The sequence below is a fragment of the Terrapene carolina genome, unplaced genomic scaffold (assembly GCF_002925995.2).
Source record: "Terrapene carolina triunguis isolate 2854851 unplaced genomic scaffold, T_m_triunguis-2.0 Scaffold130, whole genome shotgun sequence".
Lineage (NCBI taxonomy): Eukaryota > Metazoa > Chordata > Testudines > Emydidae > Terrapene > Terrapene triunguis.
The window spans coordinates 8,403,547-8,425,625 of NW_020664481.1; the positions used below are offsets into that span (position 1 = coordinate 8,403,547).

At 38.8% G+C, this 22,079-nt stretch overlaps 1 protein-coding gene across 1 annotated transcript in view; it reads left to right on the forward strand.

Annotated features, from left to right (window-relative positions):
- The window catches only part of TAF4 (TATA-box binding protein associated factor 4), a 66,092-nt gene that overhangs the window by 11,573 nt on the left and 32,440 nt on the right, over positions 1–22,079 (forward strand). The window contains exons 3-7 of the mRNA XM_024199032.2: positions 16,137–16,309; positions 16,878–16,997; positions 18,978–19,094; positions 20,164–20,286; positions 21,383–21,472. Coding sequence (XP_024054800.2) covers positions 16,137–16,309; positions 16,878–16,997; positions 18,978–19,094; positions 20,164–20,286; positions 21,383–21,472 — 623 coding nt within the window. The remainder of the gene's footprint in view (positions 1–16,136; positions 16,310–16,877; positions 16,998–18,977; positions 19,095–20,163; positions 20,287–21,382; positions 21,473–22,079) is intronic.

A 22,079-nucleotide genomic window follows, 5' to 3' on the forward strand; every position in this document is an offset into this window, starting at 1 on the left:
CTTCCCTGATGCACGTCTTAAATTAAAACTAGGAATCCATTCTGACATTTCACCTAAGTTCCCTTTAAGCTGTGCAACTGCCTATTAAGCCTATGCTGCGGTAGGGAGAGGCGCCTCTCCCTCAGCATGGACCAGAACTAAAAATGTAAATTTTGAACCTCATCTACCTGGCAATCTCCCTTTTAACTTTACAGCATTGGTTCTTGACAAAGTATTGCTGAGAAACATTTTTCAGTGATACATTGTACCTAATACAAATTCCAGAGAGCTTGGTTTGTATTATGTAAGAAGTTTGTATCATTTTAAAACAGTCATGCTTTGCGTGGAAGAGTTCATATGAATCCATATATAGTAGTTCATTCTTCTAGTAAGAGCGATCTAGATAACTTTTAAACAGTACTATCCTAATATATGCCCTTGTGAGTTGCTGAATTATTAAACCCATAGCATCAGTTTATCATATAGAATTAAAAGTATGCTATGTACTGTACAGACAGCTAAAATATTATCCTTGTCCCATAGGGCAATGTTTCCTAAGTGGGTTGTAAGAAGGTTCTAGGTGGTTGTCATGTGCAAGGCAGGATTAACCTATCACTAGGCCCTAGGCAAACATCCACTTCTCCTGACTCAGTGCAGAGGTGAGGCCCGGAAAGGTAATTGGGGGGTGGAGAGATTGGAGAGCAAGCTCACCCCACAGCAGCAGCTCCAGTGCCATGGGTCACTCTGGGTGTTGAGACCTGTGGCACAGAGTTGCAGAACCAATCAGGTTTGTCCTGGCTGCCCCTCCATCACACACACGGGTGGCTGGGCTAAGCCTGAGTGGTGCTGTGACCTCATATGCCCAGTCATCACACCAGAAGTAGGCAGGAGCCATCGCTGAAGGTTGAGTGCAGGGTGGGCTTCCTCTATGCCCCCACCCCTCCCTGGGGGCCTTTCCTTTACACTGGGCTGGCATTGGGGTTTTGGTTCCTGGGATGAAAGGTGCACATATGTAATGGTGGGTTGCAAAAAGAGAGAGAATGCAGTTGGTGGGTCGCCTTAGTAAAATCACAGGGAATCACAGCCGTAGGGCATACCATCTAAATATCAGTGTAGAAAGAGAGGCTAGGCGATGGGACACAAACAAAAAGCAGATGACTGACCAATGTTTAACTTTTGAAAAGTAACTACTAATAATCAAGTGTATATATTTCCATGAAGAAAAGCTAGGACCGGTAAACCTCTTAGAAGAAATATGTTTTCAGGGAGGACTTGAAAGAAATGAGGGTGGGGCATGGTGGACCTGGTCAGGGACGGGGTTCCAGCCGTAAGGAGCAGCATGGAACAAATCACCATGACGGGAGAGGAAAATCTAAAGAGGGTGATTAGTAGAGTGTTTTGGAAAAAAGAATGAAGTGATAGAAATAAAGTCCCAGAGGAAGGAGATAAGTTGTGCAGCACATTGTAGAAGTACAAGGAGCTCAAATTTGGTGCGATGGTGGTTACTTTCTAATAAAGATATACACTGACACATGCAAAGGTCTTACCACAGGAAACTAAAAAGGGCTCCTATCCATGCAATATGTGTCATTCACAAATATATTGTCTTGTTCCTCTCTTCCTAGTATGCCAGCTACTTTTCTTTTTCCATGGTCCCTTTTAAAAAAGAGAAAAAACTAAGTCTTTTTACTTGTTACCCCACATTGTTCCCTTGTTAAATCTAGGTTTTTTTTTTTTTAAAAAGCTTTTTTAAGGTTTCTTAATTGATGAGTTGTTAGAATGAGAAACCTATTTACAGATGTGGAAAGAAGATTTTACTTTTTTGGTGAGTTTTTTTTTTTTGGTTTTATTAAAATTAGTTCCATTTTAAAAAAAGAGATGGTACTGAATAATGTTGCTATTATGATAGACATTTTTGTATCATGTCCATGTAACAGTTTAATTTTACTTCTAATTGATAGAGGTCTTATTGGTCTCTCTTGTATCTGAACTTCCAGGAGCAGTATAGTGCTGTAAATCCCTAAAATATGAAATTCTGTGCCTGCCTAGGGAACTCGAGGCAGGGGAGAAAAAACCCCAGTGATGCCACCACTGGTTCAGTTATATATTTAGTTGGCATGGTGGTAAGTGCCACAAGTCAGAGGAATCTTGTCTACATTATGGCTCCTGCCACTGCAGCAGAACAAGTAGCACTAGTGGAAATTTTTCCTATAATTCTTTAATGTAGACAAGGCTTTAGCATGGAATGAAAACTAGCTGGTTTGCAAAACCACAGGTGCAATTTAACATATTAAAAAAATTGGCGACCCACTTGTGAATTTAATTCTTCCTTCCTCAGAAGAAATTAGATTCATATACCACTGGGTCATATTCCCTCATGTAACTCTTTTGAAGTTAGTGGAGTTACACCAGGGATAAATTTAATCCACTTTGTTTATTGAGATCAAAATTATTGAAGTAAAAATTTGTTTACCCCTTGATAGTGGTTTGCCTTTGAAGTTCTTGCCTTCTTGGACTTTGCTAATAATGTACAACTAGGGCATGTTAAGCATGGACTTGTTACAGAAAAACCTGCTCTGTGAATTTCAGAATAAAACCAAACATGCATCAGTTTGTTTATAGCTTGACAGAAAGGTGCATGGTATTTTGAAAGAAGACTTGAAAGTAAGTTAACACCTTTCCAGGTAACATAGCTTTCTAGAGAGGTGTTAACATAGTTTCAAAGCTGACTGTAGTTGGGGTGTTTGTTACTTTATTATTTAATTTGCAGTGGCTGGCTACCAACACTGCTCCCTCATCTTGGAGAGTAAAACTTTTCAAATGAGTCCAAAGTGTGGTCATCATTTGGCGCTTTAACATTGATATTTGCTTCAACTGTTAATTCTTAAAATATTTTCATTAGCAACCCATACTTGATTCATCTGTTGAATTGGTAAGCAATATAGTAAATTAAGCTGTATGGATGCAATGAAGTTCTTGTGTAGGGTTAGTGAGAAAAAGCCTTTGGCATGAAATTAGTCTACTTTTATACATCGAGCAATTAGGAATAACAAACTTATGAAAATTACTTTTGCATTATACAAACTTGTCTCTAATTAATTTACAAAATTAGACTGTGAGTGAACTACAGTTGGGGGCCGTATGTAATCTGTGATTCTGTGGCCATGAAACTTGCCACAGAAGTCATCCTAATGCCACAGAATTGTGCTCCAGAATCTCAGCTTTCATTTTTAAAGAGCTGTTTCTAGCCTTCACAGTTGTGAAATCTAAATTGGGGGCTCGTCTACACTGGCACTTTACAGTGCTGAAACTTTCTTGCTCAGGGGTGTGAAAAACACCCCCCTGAGCGCAGCAAGTTTCAGCGCTGTAAAGCGCCAGTGTAGATAGTGCACCTTGTGCACCATGGCAGCGCTTTAGCGTTATTAGTGAAGACGTGCCTTGAGTGTAAACTGATGTGGTCGTATCTTCCTGGGTTTGCATAGCACCTGAAACAATAGTTCGTAGGGGTGTGAATTGCCCCATTCATTTGTCAGTCACTCTAGTTTGCCATGGATTTTTCCTTTTTTGCTCTAGCCAGACACCTGATATCCTGTTTTTATATATATTTTTTTGGTGTCGCTATCTTTCTGGGACTAGCTTGCAGCTTCCTTTTGCTCTCCAGATTTCCCCATGAGGGGGAGTTAGGTTCTAGTACGTGCTCCCTGCACTGTTGTATGTAACCAGGAAGAAAGAGGTTAAGGGGGAGGTGGGCTGCCTGGAAAATAGCTGGATAGTCAAGGCTCAGGAAGCTGGGGAGATACGCTGCAGAAGTCAGCTACGAGTTTCCCCATTCCTTGGGAGATAGGGAGTGAAGCCAGGCTGTTTGGAGAGTATAATGGAAAAACATATTCTCAGAAATCACTGTTGAAAATATTATTTTTATAACAATGAATATTTTTTTCAATTATGAGCCACAGTTGTGTATGTTTGCATGGATTGGGGGTATTTTGAGCAGTACAATAGATTAATACTGCAGAATAATTTAGGGGTTGTTGCAAAATTTGGTCCATTGTGCCATACATGGAGTGCCTCGACCTATGTAGTGTTTTCAAGTTCTTCCCAAGCTACTTCAATATGCCCAGTGTAGTTCAGTTGCCATTTTATGCCAATGTGATGGCAAACTAGGTCCTGAAGGGTCTTTGAAAGCCTCTCATTGATCTGCTAAGTTAGAAAATTCACATTCTTAGAGAGCAAGACCTTATTTATCCAAACAATTCAAGAGGAAGTTCAACCACAGAACTGACTGGGTAAGCACAAGACACTTTCAACTGGAGTTTGGGAACTTGACCAGAAAATGTCCATTCATGTATCAAAGATGTATGTTTCCTTCCACAATGCTTCCCAGGGTAAAAAGTCCAAATCTTTGGCTTGAGGCTATTGTAGAGCCAAATGTGGAGAACACATATTGTATCTTGTGGGTTGTTGTGCTTTTTGGAAAATGACTCTGTACTTTGCCTTCTAGCAAGAGTAGCTTGGAAAATCAAGGAAGGCAAGGCCATAGTCCCCAGTTCCCTTGTTTGCTGATTGTGTCAATCTATGGTCCATGGCAACTTGCTGCTTATAAGGATCTGCTGAAGGAAAACCCACTTGTTCCATGCCTCCAGAATCTCAACTTGTTGGTCTAGAACTTGAGGCAAAGGCTCCAAGAGCGTGGTTACTCATGAGAGCCAACTGACTTCCATCCTTCCTGGATTTCAGAAATGGTAGTTCTAGAGTAGTTCTGATGACTTGAATTCATCTACCTTATCTAAATATTCTAGGTGGTGCAGTAGGGACGAACAAATTATTTTGTAGACCTTCCTGTCAAATATAGAGCATGCTCTTTTCATGTTTAGAAAACAGTTATGTCTCAACTGTTTTCAAGTTCCTGTGCACAGTCTTGGACACATCAAATAATTAAGCGACATCTTTGTTGTTTATCCTTTTATTTCATGAGTTCTTTACAGAAGTAGCCAGGCTTTGCTCCTTTCAGTACTAATCAGATGACTAAGAAAACAAACCAATGGAATCTTAACTTTGTCCTCTGAGATCTGATGAAATCTCCTTTTAAGCCATTTTGCACGGGTGTCAGACCATTTCTGAACTCTGAAAGTAACTTCTTATTTTGACTGGAGCTGGGTGACATGGGGAAAAGACCCTCCCCATAAAACTTCATGAAATCTTTGTCACTGTTCTTTCACCCCATAGATTTTTGGAAGACTCCAGACTTTTTTGCAGCAAAGCACACAGGACTTTGAAGTCCTTTGCCCAAAATTTCAACCAGGGGAATAGTGTAAGTTCTACAAAAGTCTTAATTTTTTAAAAGGAGGATCCTCTGTAGAAGACGTATATCCCTAAAAGAATGATAGGACTGGCACATTAAGTGTATTGAGTATGAATAGTTATTTTAACATTAAATTGCCCCATTCCATATGACTCCTTAGCAGGACCCTGATCTAATTCCAGGTACTTGTTAGTTTTACTCTGATGTGTGTAGCTGGATAGGTTTGACAGCAGGAGAATATGAGTTGTGGACTACATGTTTAACTAATTCAGTGGTATTTTTTTGCAGTAACAGTCTAGTGGTCAGATGTTTGTTTTGTGAGGCTTTGGTAATATAACGGATCCAGTTTTATGTCATAATTAGTGCTTGAGAGCAAGACTTGTTTTTTAATATGAAATTTGTGTGGGTTCTCTACACTATCTTGTCCTTCTGACTTTTTTTAAGATTGGCCAGAGATGTAGCTTTAAAAACTATTTTTCCCCATCTGTTCCTCTGTGAATAGAAATCAAAGGCAGTTATTCATTTAAGCTGTTTAAAAGTCATGGTACTCTTCCATTTTAAAATAGAAATGTAGGGCTGGAAGGGACCTCAAAAGGTCAACAAGTCTAGCTCCCTGCACTGAGGCAGGATCAAGTAAACATAAGCTATCCCTGACAGGTGTTTGTCAAACCTGTTCTTAAAGGCCTCCAATGATGGGGATTTCACAGCCTCGCTTGGAAGCCTATTCTGGAGTTTAACTACCTTTATAGTTAGAAAGATTTCCTAATATCTAACCTCCCTCTCCTTTACAGCAGATCAAGCCCATCACCTTCTGTCCTACCTACAGTGGACATGGAGAACAATTGAGTCCCTGTCCTCTTTATAACAACCCTTTACATATTTGAAGACTATTATCAGGGCACCCACCTCAGTCTTCTTTTCTCAAGACTAAACATGCACAGTTTTTTAACCTTTTCTCATAGGTCAAGTTTTCTAAACCTTTTATCATTTTTGTAGCTCTCCTCTGGACTCTCCAATTTCCCCACATCTTTCCTAAAAAGTGGTGCCCACAATTGGACAAACTGGTCCAGCTGAGGCCTCACCAGTGCTGAGTTATCTCCTGCATCTTACAACTCTCCTGTTAATACGCCACAGAATGCCATTAGTCTTTTTCACAACTGCATAACATTATTGGCTCATTCAATTTGTGATCCATTTATAATTCCTAGATCCTCTTCAGCAATACTTTCACATAGCCAGTTATTCCTCTTTTTATAGTTATGCATTTGATTTTTTTACTTCCTAAGTGTAGTACTTTCACTTGTCCTGGTTGAATTTCATTTTGTTGAATTCAGTCCAATTCTCCTTATTTGTCAAGGTCATTTTGAATTCTAATCTCGTCCTCCAAAGTGCTTGTAACTCCACCCAGCTTGGTGTTCTCTGCAAATTTTATAAGCATATTCTCCACTCAATTCTCAAAAGTCATTAATCAAAATATTGAATAGTACCAGACTCAGGACTGACCCATGTGGGATCCCAGTGGATATGCCCTCTCAATTTGACAGCAAGCCATTGATTAACTATTCTTTGAGTATGGTCTTTCAACCAGTAATGCACTAACCTTCTAGTAATTTCATCTAGATTGTTTGAGAATGTCATGTGGGATTGTGTCAAGTCTTACTAAAATTCAAGATATCATGTCTGCTGCTTCCCCCACTTCCCATTAGGTCAATAATCATGTCAAGAAGGACATTAGGTTTACGTGGAACGATTTGTTGGCAAATCCGTGCTGGCTGCCCCTTATGACCCTATGATTCTCAAGGTGCTTACAAATTGATTGTGTAATAATTTGTTCCAATATCTTTCCAGGTGTTGAAATTAGGCTGACTGGTCTATAAGTCCCTCGGTCCTCTTTATTTCCCTTTTTAAAGATAGGTACTAGGTTTTCCCTTCTCCAGTCCTCTGGGACCTCACCCATTCTCCAAGAATTCTTGCAGGTGACTGCTAACCATTCCAAGATTGTTTCAGCTAGCTCTTTAAGTATTCTAGGATGAATTTCATTCTACTCTAAAGAATATTTAGATAAGGTAGATGAATTCAGGTCATCAATCTGTTCTTTCCCTACTGTGGCTTGAGTTCCTTGCCTCTTGTTAATGTTAATTGTATTGAGTATGTGGTCACCATTAACCAGGAGTTCTCAAACTGGGGGTCGGGACCCCTCAGGGGGTCACGAGGTTATTACATGGGGGGTCGTGAGCTGTCACCCTCCACCCTAAACCCCACTTTGCCTCCAGCATTTATAATGGGGTTAAATATGTAAAGAAGTGTTTTTAATTTAAAAGGGGGGTCGTACACAGAGGCTTGCTATTTGAAAGGGTCACCAGTACAAAAGTTTGAGAACCACTGCCATTAACCTTTTTAGTGAAGACTGAAGCAAAATAGTCAAACTCCTTAGCTTTCTTGATGTCGTCAGTTATTAGCTCTTTCCCCCACTAAATATAGGGACCTACACTTTCCTTCATCTTTCTCTTGTACCTATTTATTTAACTTGTGTTAGTCGTCTAGCCAAGCGATGACAGTTCTTCTAAGCCACCGTTGAACCTAGTCTTGTACCTAATGTATCTAAAGAACCTCTTATTGTCTCTTAGGCTAAGGCACAAAATGAGTTACAGCTAGCAAGGGGACCTTTCTGATTTTTGTCAGTAATGCCAATAAAGGTTGTGATTATAATATCAGGATACTAGAAAGTTGTCGTCATTCCTCCTTAATGTTATGGATTTCAGACTTGGATTGAGTCCGATTAGTATAAATACTATTATAAATGGTTTAGTGCCTCTTGTTGAAAAGAATCCCAAGCACCTTACAAACTGTGGGCTCAATCCTTCTTGGAGAGTCCAAAATACCTATTGACCTTAGTGTGTGTGGGGTTCTCTTTTATGGAAATCCACTGCTTTATCAGGAAAACTGTTGGGTTTCAAGTGTTGTGGGCAGAGCAGAAGGTTAGCCTTGTACCTTGTTTGACAGTGCTCTCTGATAGTGTACCTACTGAACTGCTGTCATATTTCTGATCTTCTGCCTCCATGATCAGAAGCAGAGGTTCCTCTGAACTTCCCTCAGGCTTCTTCCTTATGAGGCAGACTTCCATTTTTTTTTTCTTCCTCCTACTAGCTTGGCTTACCTCTGATAGGAGGACAGTCTTTACACATTCACCTATGACAGGCTGGGATTAGGCCCCGATCAACACTGGCAGTGGGTAAATTGTTCCAACAGCAACTTCAAAGTGCACACCTACTGTGTACAACTTAGCTTGTCTTACAATATAGATGCCTGGCTTTTTGGCAAATGTTGAGCCAAGGTCTTGAAGGAAAAAAGCTCAGAGGGGAAAAAGATGCAAACAAACATCATGGCCACCAGCACAAGCTGGTCAGTCATAGGACGAAGAAATGAGGGTTCTGTGGGACAACCTGGATTGCCACAGTGGCAGGTCCCTACTGCCGCTGTTTCTCTGGGAAGTTTTCTAGTAACTCTGTCCTTTCTCTGATTCACTACATTGAATGTTCATCCATTATGCCGCTCTGTGTAGTGCTGTCAAGTCATGCTGTAGAAGAGACCATAGTGAAACACCTTGGCTTTGCAAGTAAAATTTGGACACCACTCCATTATTGGCTCAAGTTTATTCAGTCATTCTTCAGTCCGTCATTTCTTAACTCACTCTCTGTCCCCTTCCCCCCCAATTTTTTTTTTAAACTTATCTCTGGCCTTCTCCATTCGTTTATTCATTTAGGGATGTGTTCGTCTCTGTTCCTGAACATTATGGTTTTTGATGATGACTTTGTATTCCTTGTGTAATTCAGAATGCTGTTGTTCCCCACCTCTGCTTTGTTCTCACATGCATGTGGCTGTTAGCCCTTTGTGGTGATTGCTTATAAAGTAGTTTTTCTTAAATCTGGTCTATACTCAAATTAGACTGAACAGTTATGTCACCCAGGGTGTGAAAAATGTTGTGCCCGGGTGCTGTAGTTAGATCGACCTAACCTCAAATGTAGATGGCATTCTTTTGTTGACATAGTTACCTCCTGTCAGAGACATGGATTAACTACGTTGATGGAAAAACTCCTTCCTTTGATGTTGATAGGAAGCACATATGCTATGGTACTACAGCTGTGGCGATATAGTGTAGACGTGTCCTTAGTTTAGACTAACATGGACTCTGGCTAACCTAGAAAAGGTTGTGTGTTTTTTTTCCAATTAAGCTTGCTCTGTTGAGTCAATTTAACTTGATTGAAAACTGCACTCTACACTTATGTAGACACAGTTTTACACCTTCAGCTTGATTTTTATCAAGTTATAATAACTAGGGTCCTGTTTTGATGAGTTAAGCTAGTTCAATTGGGAAAAAAAACCCACACTTTTCTCTTAGTCTAGACTCCATATAAACACTAGGTATGCTAGCGTTGTATTACTGATTGACTTTATTTGGTGGCTAAGATTTCCACACTAAAAGTTTTTTCTTTGAAACTTCTTTGAATAATTTTGTATATTTTCATAAATTATTAAAATACTAACAAGCTATTTTTAATTTCTGAGCAATTTCAGACACTTAGATTTTAGTATAGGATTGTAGCAAGGTTACAACCCTGATTCATCTTACAATATTTTTCTAGTCTTATGCTGACACAGGCTGTCTCTGTAATTTGTTAATATTAACATTATTAATTTTTATAGCACCATAGATGAACAGGACAATTTATAAATAATCCTGTAATAACCCAGATACAAGGAGGCTTAACTTGTATCAATACCACAGTATGTCTTTCTCTGGAGTAACTATCTACCAACTAGATCAACACACTAACTTTAGACCAGTAAGGTTATTTGAATTATTTTAAAAAGATAAACTATATTAAACTAATTCAAAAACTATATTAAAATAATTTATATTGTTACATAAACAAGCCCTTTGAATTTGCAGTTAAGGATCAAGCTTTCAACAGCCAGGTAGGATGGACTGTAATAGAAGAGATAGTGCTTCTCCATTGTTCAGGTTCAAGGTTTTAATTGCCAAATGTCAATTTCTAGCCTTTTATACAAATTGTGCCTAAAATTTATTTTTGCCTTCATGATGCCAGAAGTCAAACTTTCTTGGTATGCATTCTGTTGCCTGTTTGCAGTATGCGTCACAACTGTCAGTTTCAGGCAGTTAGTATAGATATTCTATATAATACATATGCATGTTCCAATTCTGCTGCTTGTTAGCTCTCAGAACAAGGAATTATACTTAATGGGCTTGATCTTCAGGTGAACCAGAGCTCCATTTGCTGTCTTTGTCTCTCCCTCCCTTCTTTCACCACCTCCAGTCTTGGGAGTGTGAAACAGAGGAGTCTTAAGGATGTTCTGACTTAGGTTGACAGTAGGGCTGTCGATTAATCGCAGTTAGCTCATGCGATTAACTAAAAAAAAAAATGAATCGTGATTAAAAAAATTAATCGCAGTTTTAATCACACTGTTAAACAATAGAATACCAATTGAAATGTATTAAATATTTTTGGATGTTTTTCTACATTTTCAAATATATTGATTTAAATTACAACACAGAATACAAAGTGTATACTGCTCACTTTTGATTACAAATATTTGCACTGTAAAAATGATAAAAAAAATAGTATTTTTCAATTCACTTCATACAAGTACTTAGTGTAGTGATTCTCAAACTGTTGTACTGGTGACCCCTTTCACATAGCAAGCCTCTGAGTGTGACCCCCCCCCCTTATAAATTAAAAACACTTGTTTATATATCTAACACCATTATAAATGCTGGAGACAAAGCGGGGTTTGGGGTTGGAGGCTGACAGCTCGCTATCCCCTATGTAATAACCTCGCGACCCCCTGAGCGGTCCCGACCCCCAGTTTGAGAACCCCTGCTAGTGCAATCTCTTTATCGTGAAAGTGCAATTTACAAATGTAGATTTTTTTGTTGTTGTTACGTAACTGCACTCAAACAAAACAATGTAAAACTTTAGAGCCTACAAGTCCACTCAGTCCTACTTCTTGTTCAGTCAATCACTAAGACAAACAAGTTTGTTTACGTTTATGGGAGATAATGTTGCCCACTTCTTATTTACAATGTCACCAGAAAATGAGAACAGGTGTTTGCATGGGACTTTGGCAAGTAAATACCATGCTCTACTGGCTACAAGATATGCTAAACATTCATATGTCCCTTCATCCTTCGGCCACCATTCCAGAGGACATGCTGATGACGCTTGTTAAAAAAGTTATGCGTTAATTAAATTTGTGACTGAACTCCTTGGGGGAGAATTATATGTTTTCGGCTCTGTTTTACCCGCATTCTGCCATATGTCATGTTCTAGTAGTCTCGGATGAAGACTCAGTACATGTTGTTCGTTTTAAGAACACTTTCGCTGCAGATTTGACAAAATGCAAAGAAGGTACCAATGTGAGATTCTAAAGATAGCTACAGCACTTGACCCAAGGTTTAAGAATCTGAAGTGCCTTTCAAAATCTGAGAGGGACGAGGTGTGGAGCATGCTTTTAGAAGTCTTAAAAGAGCAACACTCCGATGCGGAAACTACAGAACCCGAACCACCAAAAAAGAAAATCAACCTTTTGTTGGTGGCATCTGACTCAGATGATGAACATGAGCATGTGTCAGCCTTTGGATTGTTATCGAGCAGAACCCGTCCTCATCATGGATGCATGTCCTCTGTAATGGTGGTTGAAGCATGAAGGGACATATGAATCTTTAGTGCATCTGGCATGTAAATATCTTGTGACACTGGCTACAACAATTCCATGCGAATGCCTGTTCTCACCTTCAGGTGACATTGTGAACCAGAAGCAGGCAGCATTATCTCCTGCAAATGTAAACAAACTTGTTTATCTGAGCGATTGGCTGAACAAGAAGTAGGACTGAATGGACTTCTAGGCTCTAAAATTTTACATTGTTTTATTTTTGAATGCAGTTATTTTTTTGTACATAATTCTACATTTGTAAGTTTAACTTTCGTGACAGAGATTGCACTACAGTACTGAGGTGAATTGAAAAATACTATTTATTTAGTTTTTTACAGTGTAAATATTTGTAATCAAAAATAAATATAAAATGAGCGCTGTACACTTTGTATTCTATGTTGTAATTGAAATCAATATATTTGAAAATGTAGAAAACAACCAAAAATATTTAAATAAATAGTGTTCTAATATTAACAGTACGATTAATCGCACGGTTAATTTTTTTAATTGCATGATTAATAGCGATTAATTTTTTTTAGTCGCTTGACAGCCCTAGTTGACATTAAGGGATAGCTCAGTGGTTTGAGCATTGGCCTGCTAAACCCAGGGTTGTGAGTTCAATCCTTGAGGGGGCCATTTAGGGAACTGGGGTAAAAATCTGGTTGGGGATTGGTCCTGCTTTGAGCAGGGGGTTGGACTAGATGACCTCCTGAGGTCCCTTCCAACCCTAATATTCATAATGGTGTCCTAGGTGCAGTTCTGCCAGCCTAGGACCATAAAAGTACAGCACACTCCAGCCATGTAATGAGCATGGCCCCTATACTGAGGTGGGGCCTGGAACAAGTGGGATAGAGCTGGCTATGTTGACTGTGTACTGTCTAGAGAGCCCCCCATGCAAGGCGACAATCACCAACCACCCCTTTAGGGCTGTTTTAAACCCTCTTTGCACTAGTAGGGCAATGCCAAGAGGACCTATTATTGGATGGAATCGCTCACGGTTTTTCTTTCTGGGGGGAGGGGAACAGAAGTTAAACTTAATTTTATATTTTTTGGATGAGCCAAAAAACCTAGGGAGTTCAAAAGTTGTGAATTTTAAGAACTAAGTCCATCACATGCACTTGCAAGGTAATGGCCTTTGTCACTGAAGGATTTATAGTTTCATCTGGCCTTATTAGTTGGTAAAAAAAATTAAATTTCATAATTTGTCACAAGACACTGCATTTGTCTTGAACGTGGCACTTGGTGTGTTTATAAAGCACAGCAGGAGTTTGATTATTTTCAGTTTTAATCTTATTCAACTATACTGATTCAGTGCTTCTTTCTAGATCTGGTTAGTGTAAGATGTGACAAAGCAATGGGTGAAATGGATTTGTTGCCCAATAGTTCACATTTACACACCGGAATAAAATGTCAAGTTCAGTTTGTGTAGTGACACTTGAATATATACATAATAATACTCATTGAGGATGTGAACAAGTTTGTATTGTATCATTTTTCTACTCATTCAAAAACATTCTGAAATTGTCCATTTTTGCAGTGATCAGTATTGTATATAAAGGGTGATAGGAAAAATTCAGTGGAGGTTCTGACAGCAGTTAAAGTGAACAGAGAATTTGACCTGGTTGAGTATTCAAAATTTCCTGTACCGAAGTAGTGTTGCTTTTATAAGATATTGCATGAAAGTTTAGCAGTTATTTTACCATCTCTCTAAGCTCCACAAGCATAAACATAGCAGGATACAACATAAGTTATGACACAAGTGAAAGGTTTTATGCTGCTTTTAATTGATTAGCTAGACAATGTTTTTCTTTTAAATTTGATGTAGAAACTAAATCCAATTAACTCCATGATTTGCAAGTTTATAGTCGTGGAAAAAACTAGTAATTTTTCCTCTTCAGAAAAATACACTTAAAATATTCATGCTTTGTGACTGCTCATTGTGTGCAGCAGTCATAACTGGACACTAGTTAAGGGACGTCATTTAAATTGGCTCCTTGTTGATGTAAATTATCTTCAATTCTTTTTGTGCTGATTTGCTTCTGTAAAGAGGAGTAACTACATAACTCTTGGAGATCAGTGGGTTTTTTTTTTTTTTTTTTTTTAAATTGCAGTGTGAGGATATATAGGGGAAAACCCGTCTGAATTCAATATGTCATCTTTATCTTTGAAGTCATCTGGTGGAGAAATTAAACAAGTGTGTATAGTTTGAAAGCACTAGATTGGAAACATGCCAAGAAAATGATGACAAATCTTTGTCCATATACAGATGTGTTGAATTGTTTAGAAAAGCAACCTAGAACATGACCATTTCAGAGTCTCCTCTTCTAAAAGTGCCTTAGAACAGATCTTCAGCTGTAGATGGAGATCTAGAATGCTCTAACTTATTTGCTGAGTGACACGTAAGGCCGAGTCTACACTACAAAATAAAGTTGACTTAAATTACGTCAATGTACAGCCACCACAGTAATTAAATTGTTTCTGCGTGTCCATACTATGCTCCTATTGGCAGTGCGTATACTCACCATGAGTGCTTGCACTGATTTCACTGTCAGTGTGAGGTGCTGACAGTCTGAGCCCTGTCATTGTAGGGTGCTGACAGCCAGAACAGCTTGAAAGGGAGCAACGTGATGTAAACAATGCGGTGTCTATATGGACACTGCATTGACCTAACTAAATCAACTTAAGTGCTACACCTTTCACAGAGGTAGAGTTATTATGTTGGTGTAGTGGGCGATTTATTGGTAGGGAGCTACATTTTAGGTAGCTTGATGTAAGGCAGCTTATGTCAACCCAACTTTTGTAGTGTAGACGAGGCCTAAGACTTAGGGCTTGTCTATACTTACGCGGTATTTCGACGGCTGGCAATCGAACTTCCGGGTTCGATTTATCGCGTCTGGTCTGGACGCGATAAATCGATCCCGGAAGTGCTCGCCGTCGACTGCGGTACTCCAGCTCGGCGAGAGGAGTACCGCGGAGTCGACGGGGGAGCCTGCCTGCCGCGTATGGACCGCGTCTGAACCGCGGTAAGTTCGAACTAAGGTATGTCGACTTCAGCTACGTTATTCACGTAGCTGAAGTTGCGTACCTTAGTTCGAATTGGGGGGTTAGTGTAGACCAGGCCTTAGTTTTCTGGTCCTAATAACACCTCTGTTTTTTTGTGTGTGCAAATAAATGTAGGTGCAGTTTTTCACTTAAGCCAAAATGTTTAGAAATGTTAACTGGTTTTGTTTTGTTGTGTGGGGGTTTTGCCGCTATTTTTGGGTCCCCAACTTGACTCCTTGGGCATCTTCAGAGACGCTGAGGACTTACAGCTCCCGTTGGCCTGACTGCGGCACACAAAATTAATAAGCACTTGGGAAATGTTTTGGTTAGATATCCCAGGCCCTGGTTACAAAAACAAACATAGCAGCTACCATCTGAAAATCTAACACTTACAGTCTGGTTCTCCACAACTCTCCAGTTGGGTTAAATGTTTGGATATGTGACTGAACGGGGAATGACTGCCTCATTGCCCTCTCTATTTTATTTATCTTTTGGGGTGTAATGCAGCACAGTACCATCTGTTACAGATGCACTTGAGAGAGATTATGATTTTATAACCATTTTCATTGCTAAATTTGTTATGGAAAATTAATTTAGAAGTTAGAGAAATGTTACTGTTTCTGATAACTTTTTTTAAGCCAGGCTAATGGGAATCTGGTTTATTGGCAGGATTTTCTTTCAATTGAAGCACTTCACAAAAAGTGAATATCTTAAAGTCAGAAAAGAATAAGTAAGATGTTTTCAGGATTACTAGTTTTAACCTCTTAGCTATGTGGAATGGATATTGTATATTATGTGCATGTAATATTGTACCATAACTTGCTAGACTTACTAAAGAAATGTTCTTTAGTTTTAATCAAGATTTTATGATGAGTGTTGGGGATATTTAATCTTTCTCTCTCTAAAATTTTATAAATCAGTTTTGTGAAAATCCAGACTACTCGCAGTTGGATATACATTCCAGTGTACATGCTAATTTCAAATTTGTTGGTCTTTTTAACGATACTTAGAGCTGCTCACTTTTTGTTCTGTAGCCACTTGCATGTGCAGAATATTTCTTGACCCCTTTCTTTTTTCACAGGCATGGTCCTTGTGCGTAGCGAAAATGGACAGTTACTGATGATCCCTCAACAAGCCTTGGCACAAATGCAGGCACAGGCACAGGCACATGCCCAATCCCAGCCCCAAAATACCATGACTCCTCGTCCTGCAACACCTACCAGTGCACCACCAGTACAGATATCAACAGTGCCGGTGAGTTTATTAATTTACATAAGTAAGAATCATTTTCCTTAAATATTTGTCTGTGAATTTAGTCATTAGGAAAGTGAGGGACTAATAATGTGGTTTTAGGCAGTAATAGATCAAGGCAGTGTTGTGCAAGCTTCACCATACAGCACTACCACCGCGCCCCAACCCTAATGTGTTACACTTTGACTGTTCACTGAAACTGATATTCACTTCAGTTGACTGGAAGTAAGTTTAAAACTAATTAAAAGAAATACTTTTAGACCATGCATAGTTAACCCATGGAGCTCATTGCCATAATAAATCATTGAGGCCAAGAGCTTAATATGATTTTTTTGTTTCAAGGGTTAGGTATTTCTATGTTCGAGTCCACCATGGTTACATTAAATAGGGTAAAAATCCTATTGGCAGGTTGTTCCATAATAGTTCACTATGGGGTTTCTTGCACCTTCCTCTGAAGTATCTTCTACTGGCTGCTATCAGAGGCAGGGTACTGGACTAGATGAACCATTCCTCTGGTCTTGTATTGCAATTCCTATGTTCAAACTCTAACATAGTTTGGATTCTTTTGTAGGCTCCTGGAACGCCTATAATTGCACGGCAGGTGACACCAACTACTATAATCAAGCAGGTGTCTCAGGCTCAGACAACTGTACAGCCCACAACAACATTACAGCGTGCTCCTGTAGTGCAGGTGAGTTTGTAGAAACATACATATGAACAATGAAACTATGAATTGCTAAAATAACTTGGAGTAAAATAGTGTTTGGGAATATCTCTGGGTGACCACTTAGAGTACCCAGGACACTTTTCTCCACTCCCTAAAATGTCTGATAATCTTAAACTATGTCAGATTTTGGACTTCAGCTACTCAGCAACATTCCTTTCAAAGTCAGCTTTCTTTTTGAAAGTCCTGTGTTTGTTTAAAGTACCTCCTATGCTTTCCTCCAAAGGAATAGACACAAATTTCTCTTTGGATTTGAAACACTCTTTGATGCTACAGGACTATAGATCCATTATTGTCTCTGCTTAAGCTTTTTAGAGGGTTCTTATTATAAACTTCCTCCTCCCCTGTAATTCCTCTCTAACCTTTTCATACCATTGCTTTATCTTTTCCTGCCTCCAGCTCTTCTGCTTTTGGTTTATGTATCCACAGGGATTCAATACGTCTCATGGTGCCTCCTCAACTTGGGTTGGGGGACTCGGTCCTAAGTACAGTTCTGACTAACAGGGTGACCCACACTTTCTAACCACACCACCAAAAACATCTGGAAGTAGGGATGGAGTGTTGTATGCAGTGCTGATACCATCTGATTACTACATCCTAACCTTCATTTTTCCATGCTTTCTTTCCCCTTTAAGCTGGCAACAGATGAATCATTGAAGGGTTTTCTTAAGTGTTCCCCTTCTTTACACTGGGCACCAAGTGCACAGTTCTTGTTCTCCTTTAACCTAGTTTTAGCCTAGACTGAGGGGGAAGACTCTAGTGACCTTTCCAGATTTGAGCCTTCTTTTATGCAATAGTGCCTCCTTCATTTTCACTACTCTTGTGCTGGATGAGCAAATTCACTCTGTCTTCATTGCCTTTTGGAGTGAACACACAATGGTTTTCACTTCATTCTTCTCTTTTCCTGACAGCAGTGTAAATTGGGTAATCCTCTCCTTCCCCTCCTCCCAAAAAACAATGAAACATTGCTTTGAAAAGTCGAGTGCCTTCTCTTGTGTACCTTGTATAGTACAGAAGAGTAACTTTTTATAAATGGGCTATTAATGCAAGTGCTGAAAACTAGTCCTAACGTGCAGTTATTTTCTTGATGCAAAGGGATTGTCATCAGTAGTTTAGGAATACACCTTGAAAGCCAACAGGCAAGTAGTGTACATGAAAGAAGGGTCTAGTTATAATTTTAGTTCTTTGATTAAAGACATTATTTCTGCATTGTTTGGTGTTTTGTCTGTTTTTTAAAAAATGCTTGGAACTACTAAATTGTTTAAAAGAGCTCTTCTCCCTTTTCTGCATGTTCTCCCTAAATTTCAGAATCCGGGTGAAGGGTTCTACCACTGCAGCCATTTTTTTTTTAAAGGAATGTTCAAATTAAAAATATACAAAAAACCTTGCATTTTTCTGTGCGCTAGATTAATTTTAGAAGCATATTCAATGAGTTTTTTATAACTTTATGAAGAAAATTATTCTCTCCAGCTATTCAACCAAAAGGTAATAGAAACAACTGAGAGCGAAGTCTTTACCCATTATGCCTTCTAAAACAAAATCCTCCTTTCAGGAGGAATGGCAGTTGAGGGAAACAGGTAAACAACTTTGGATGTCTAGGTAGCAGAAATACAGCACTAGCTTAATAATGCTTTTGGGATTTGAGCATGTTTTCTTGCTCAATGTTGTACTTTCTTTTATCCTGTAACCAAAAATCATGCATTCTTTAATCAACTTTCAGTATTTTCAGTTTTAAATATGTAGCGTGTTCTGCCATCTGGTGGTTCTTTCTCTGAACTGCGACAGATGGCTGCTAGTATCAGTACCAGTTTGGGTTTTTTGTAGCAGCTTTGAAGGATGTTCCATAGTTCAGTGATTTGGTTATTCCTTCTCCTTTGGTTATGTGGTACAAAAAGACAGATTTTCGCACACTCCAAAAGGGATAACCCATGTCTGTATTCTCTACAGCCTCAAATTGTTCTGGGTGGTACCGCACAAACAACTGCATTAGGTACAGCGACAGCTGTACAGACTGGAACTCAGAGAACTGTGCAAGGAGCAACAGCAACCTCTACTGCTGCCACAGTAAGATCATGGTTACATATGTTTAAAATTCTGTGCTACTCTTCTCATTATACACCTGTTGTACATACATGTAAGTAAATTAACATTATCAGAGAAAGGAGCAAATCAAGACTGAGTTTCCCTTGAGTTATTGGTCTCATAGAAAATAATGAAATTTAGCAGAAAAAAGTATGAGCTGAATTTTGATTTGTAACAACCTTTTTTATGATTGGTAATGTAGCATTTATATAGAACTCTTCCTTTTTCAAAGCACTTTGACTGCCGTCTGGGACGTGGGCAAATCATTTGCTGTGACAATTTATTCAATGTCGGAATAGGATTAGAACTCAAGAATTACTGGTTCAAGATATGTATCATATATCTTCAAGATAGGCAGTGAGTGATGGCATAAGAGACAGAATCAAGCTGGAGTGCCCTTTGTTCTGTAGGGAGATAATCACCAATTCCTACTTGTTTCTCATATTATAATACACTATTTAAGCATGAGGTTACATGGTGTGGTCTTGACTTCCATTCCCCAAATATCTTATATGCACACCAACTTCAAACATCATTGTAAATTACTATGTTTTAACAATGAAATATAAAATGTTTCATTGCGCCACACCTGCAAACATTCTATCAATTTTATTATACACGTCACACTATCTAGTATGTAAAATCTTGGCTAATATTCTGCGTGTTGTGGGGTTATAGCAGAAAGATCTAAGGGGTCAGAGGACCTTGCGTCTCAAGACCACAATCAGGTCATAAGCCAAAGGAGTTCTTTCTTTGTAAGCAACCATTAGAGCATGCGACCACTTTGGAAGCACCCTGCTTTTGAGAGTATCACCTGCGTGATGCTTTCATATTTCAGGGCAGCAGGAACTGGAAGTCCCCAGGTCGCTTTGAAACCAGTGCTTCCCATATGACAGAACTTTTTAGTAGGAATAAACTATTTGCTGCTTGCTTTTTTGCCTTTTTTTTTTTTAACTGTCATGTAAAAGAGCATGTCTGGTAAACTTCCAACTGAAGAGGCACATCTTGCCTTCCTCTTATCTTCCCTAACTTTCTTTTCCCTCCCCAATAGGAAACTATGGAGAATGTGAAGAAATGCAAGAATTTTCTATCCACATTAATAAAACTGGCTTCATCTGGAAAACAGTCTTCAGAGACTACAGCTAACGTGAAAGAGCTAGTACAAAACTTGTTGGTAAGAAAAGCTCATTAAAAGTACTGATCAATCAGATGCTGGCTAAATTTAATTAATACAATTAAGTTTTATGAAAAACAGTTTTTTATAAAACCTAAGATGAATAGATATTCTGCATATGGTTTTTCTTATGAATTAAAATGGACTTTTTAAAATCCAACAGTTTCCTGTAGCATTTGTAATGCAGATATCATACCACTGTACTAGAACAGGGGTTCTTAAACCGGGGGTCGGGACCCCTCGGGGTTGCGAGGTTATTACATGGGGGGTCGCGAGCTGTCAGCCTCCACCCCAAACCCCGCTTTGCATCCAGCAATTATAATGGTGGTGTTTAATATATAAAAATGTGTTTTTAATTTATAAGGGGGGGTCGCACTCAGAGGCTTGCTATTTGAAAGGGGTCACCAGTACAAAAGTTTGAGAACCGTGTACTAGAATGTGCAACTGATTAGCCTAATGTCATGAGATGAGTGGAATGCAAAAAGAATGCACTATGAATGGTGAATATTTAAATTAGAGTTTTAAATTCTAAAAGTTTTACTGATCTTAGATGGTATTAACAAGTATAAGGATTTTTTAATTAAAGGCCCATTAGTATGCTGTATTTGAGTATGAAAATTAACAATTTCTTATTTATAGATGTATTTTTGGACAATAACATTGCATACCAATATTAAAAAAGATGACATTTTTAGTATTTGTAGAGTACCTGGCATAATTGTATAGCCTATGAATTTTAAAACTGGATGTGCTTTTTGGGGACCAAAAGGAAAGTTGTGTGTTAGGATCTATTCATAATATTAAAACTTTCAAGTAATGTTGCAATTCAGTTTCCACTCTCTAAATCAATCAGGGCTGTGGAATTTTTGATCTTGCCTAGGTTAATTAATTGTCTGAGACTGGTGTAACTTGTACTTCACAATTGGATTTTACAAAACGTATATGACCATAATACTCTTGATAAATAAAAATAGCCAGGCATGATGGAAATGACAACTTCTCTTTAATAAATTAGTGGACCTTTAGAAATAGGTGTGGGCCTTACTGTCCAAAGTTCATTTATTTGGTGAATTTGAATATCTATTTTGTTTCATAGGATGGAAAAATTGAAGCAGAAGATTTTACCAGTAGGCTGTACCGAGAACTTAATTCTTCACCTCAACCTTACCTTGTGCCTTTCCTGAAGGTAATTCATATGCCCCATATTCTTTTATTATCTTTCAGTGCTTACTCATCTGAGCAGGAGCACATCAATTTAATGAGAAAGATGCTCTTCTGGAACAGTATGTGTGCATGTTTTAACTGTTACCTGATCAGATTTTTAAAAAGATCCTTTAAAATACATAAATACATGTTTTGTTTCCCAGTCTCCTGAGATTCTCCCCCCCCCCCCCCCCCACAATGTTTTATTAACTGTACTAAATGAGCACAGGTTCCACTGTAATGGCTAAGTTAGTTTTGTGAGAAATCTGGAACATAAATATTCTTTTTCAATGATCAAAGCCATTCATCTCTCCACGGTGCAAAACCCTTCAAGCAATTGGCAGCCTTGGATTCTCTCATTCCTAGAAGTGAACTCCGAGGAACAAGCTTGAAGCACTCTGATGGAGCAGTATGGGGAAACTTGCGCTGTTATGTTTTATGGATAAACAAGAAAATTTACTTTCCAGGGCTGCTTAAGGGGGACAGAGTTAAGGTTGCATGTGCAACTTTCACTTTGGCATTTCCTGTCTCTTACGGTTGCATAGCTAAGCACTTAATGTTGTTATTACAGCCTTTTCCTGCCTTTGATA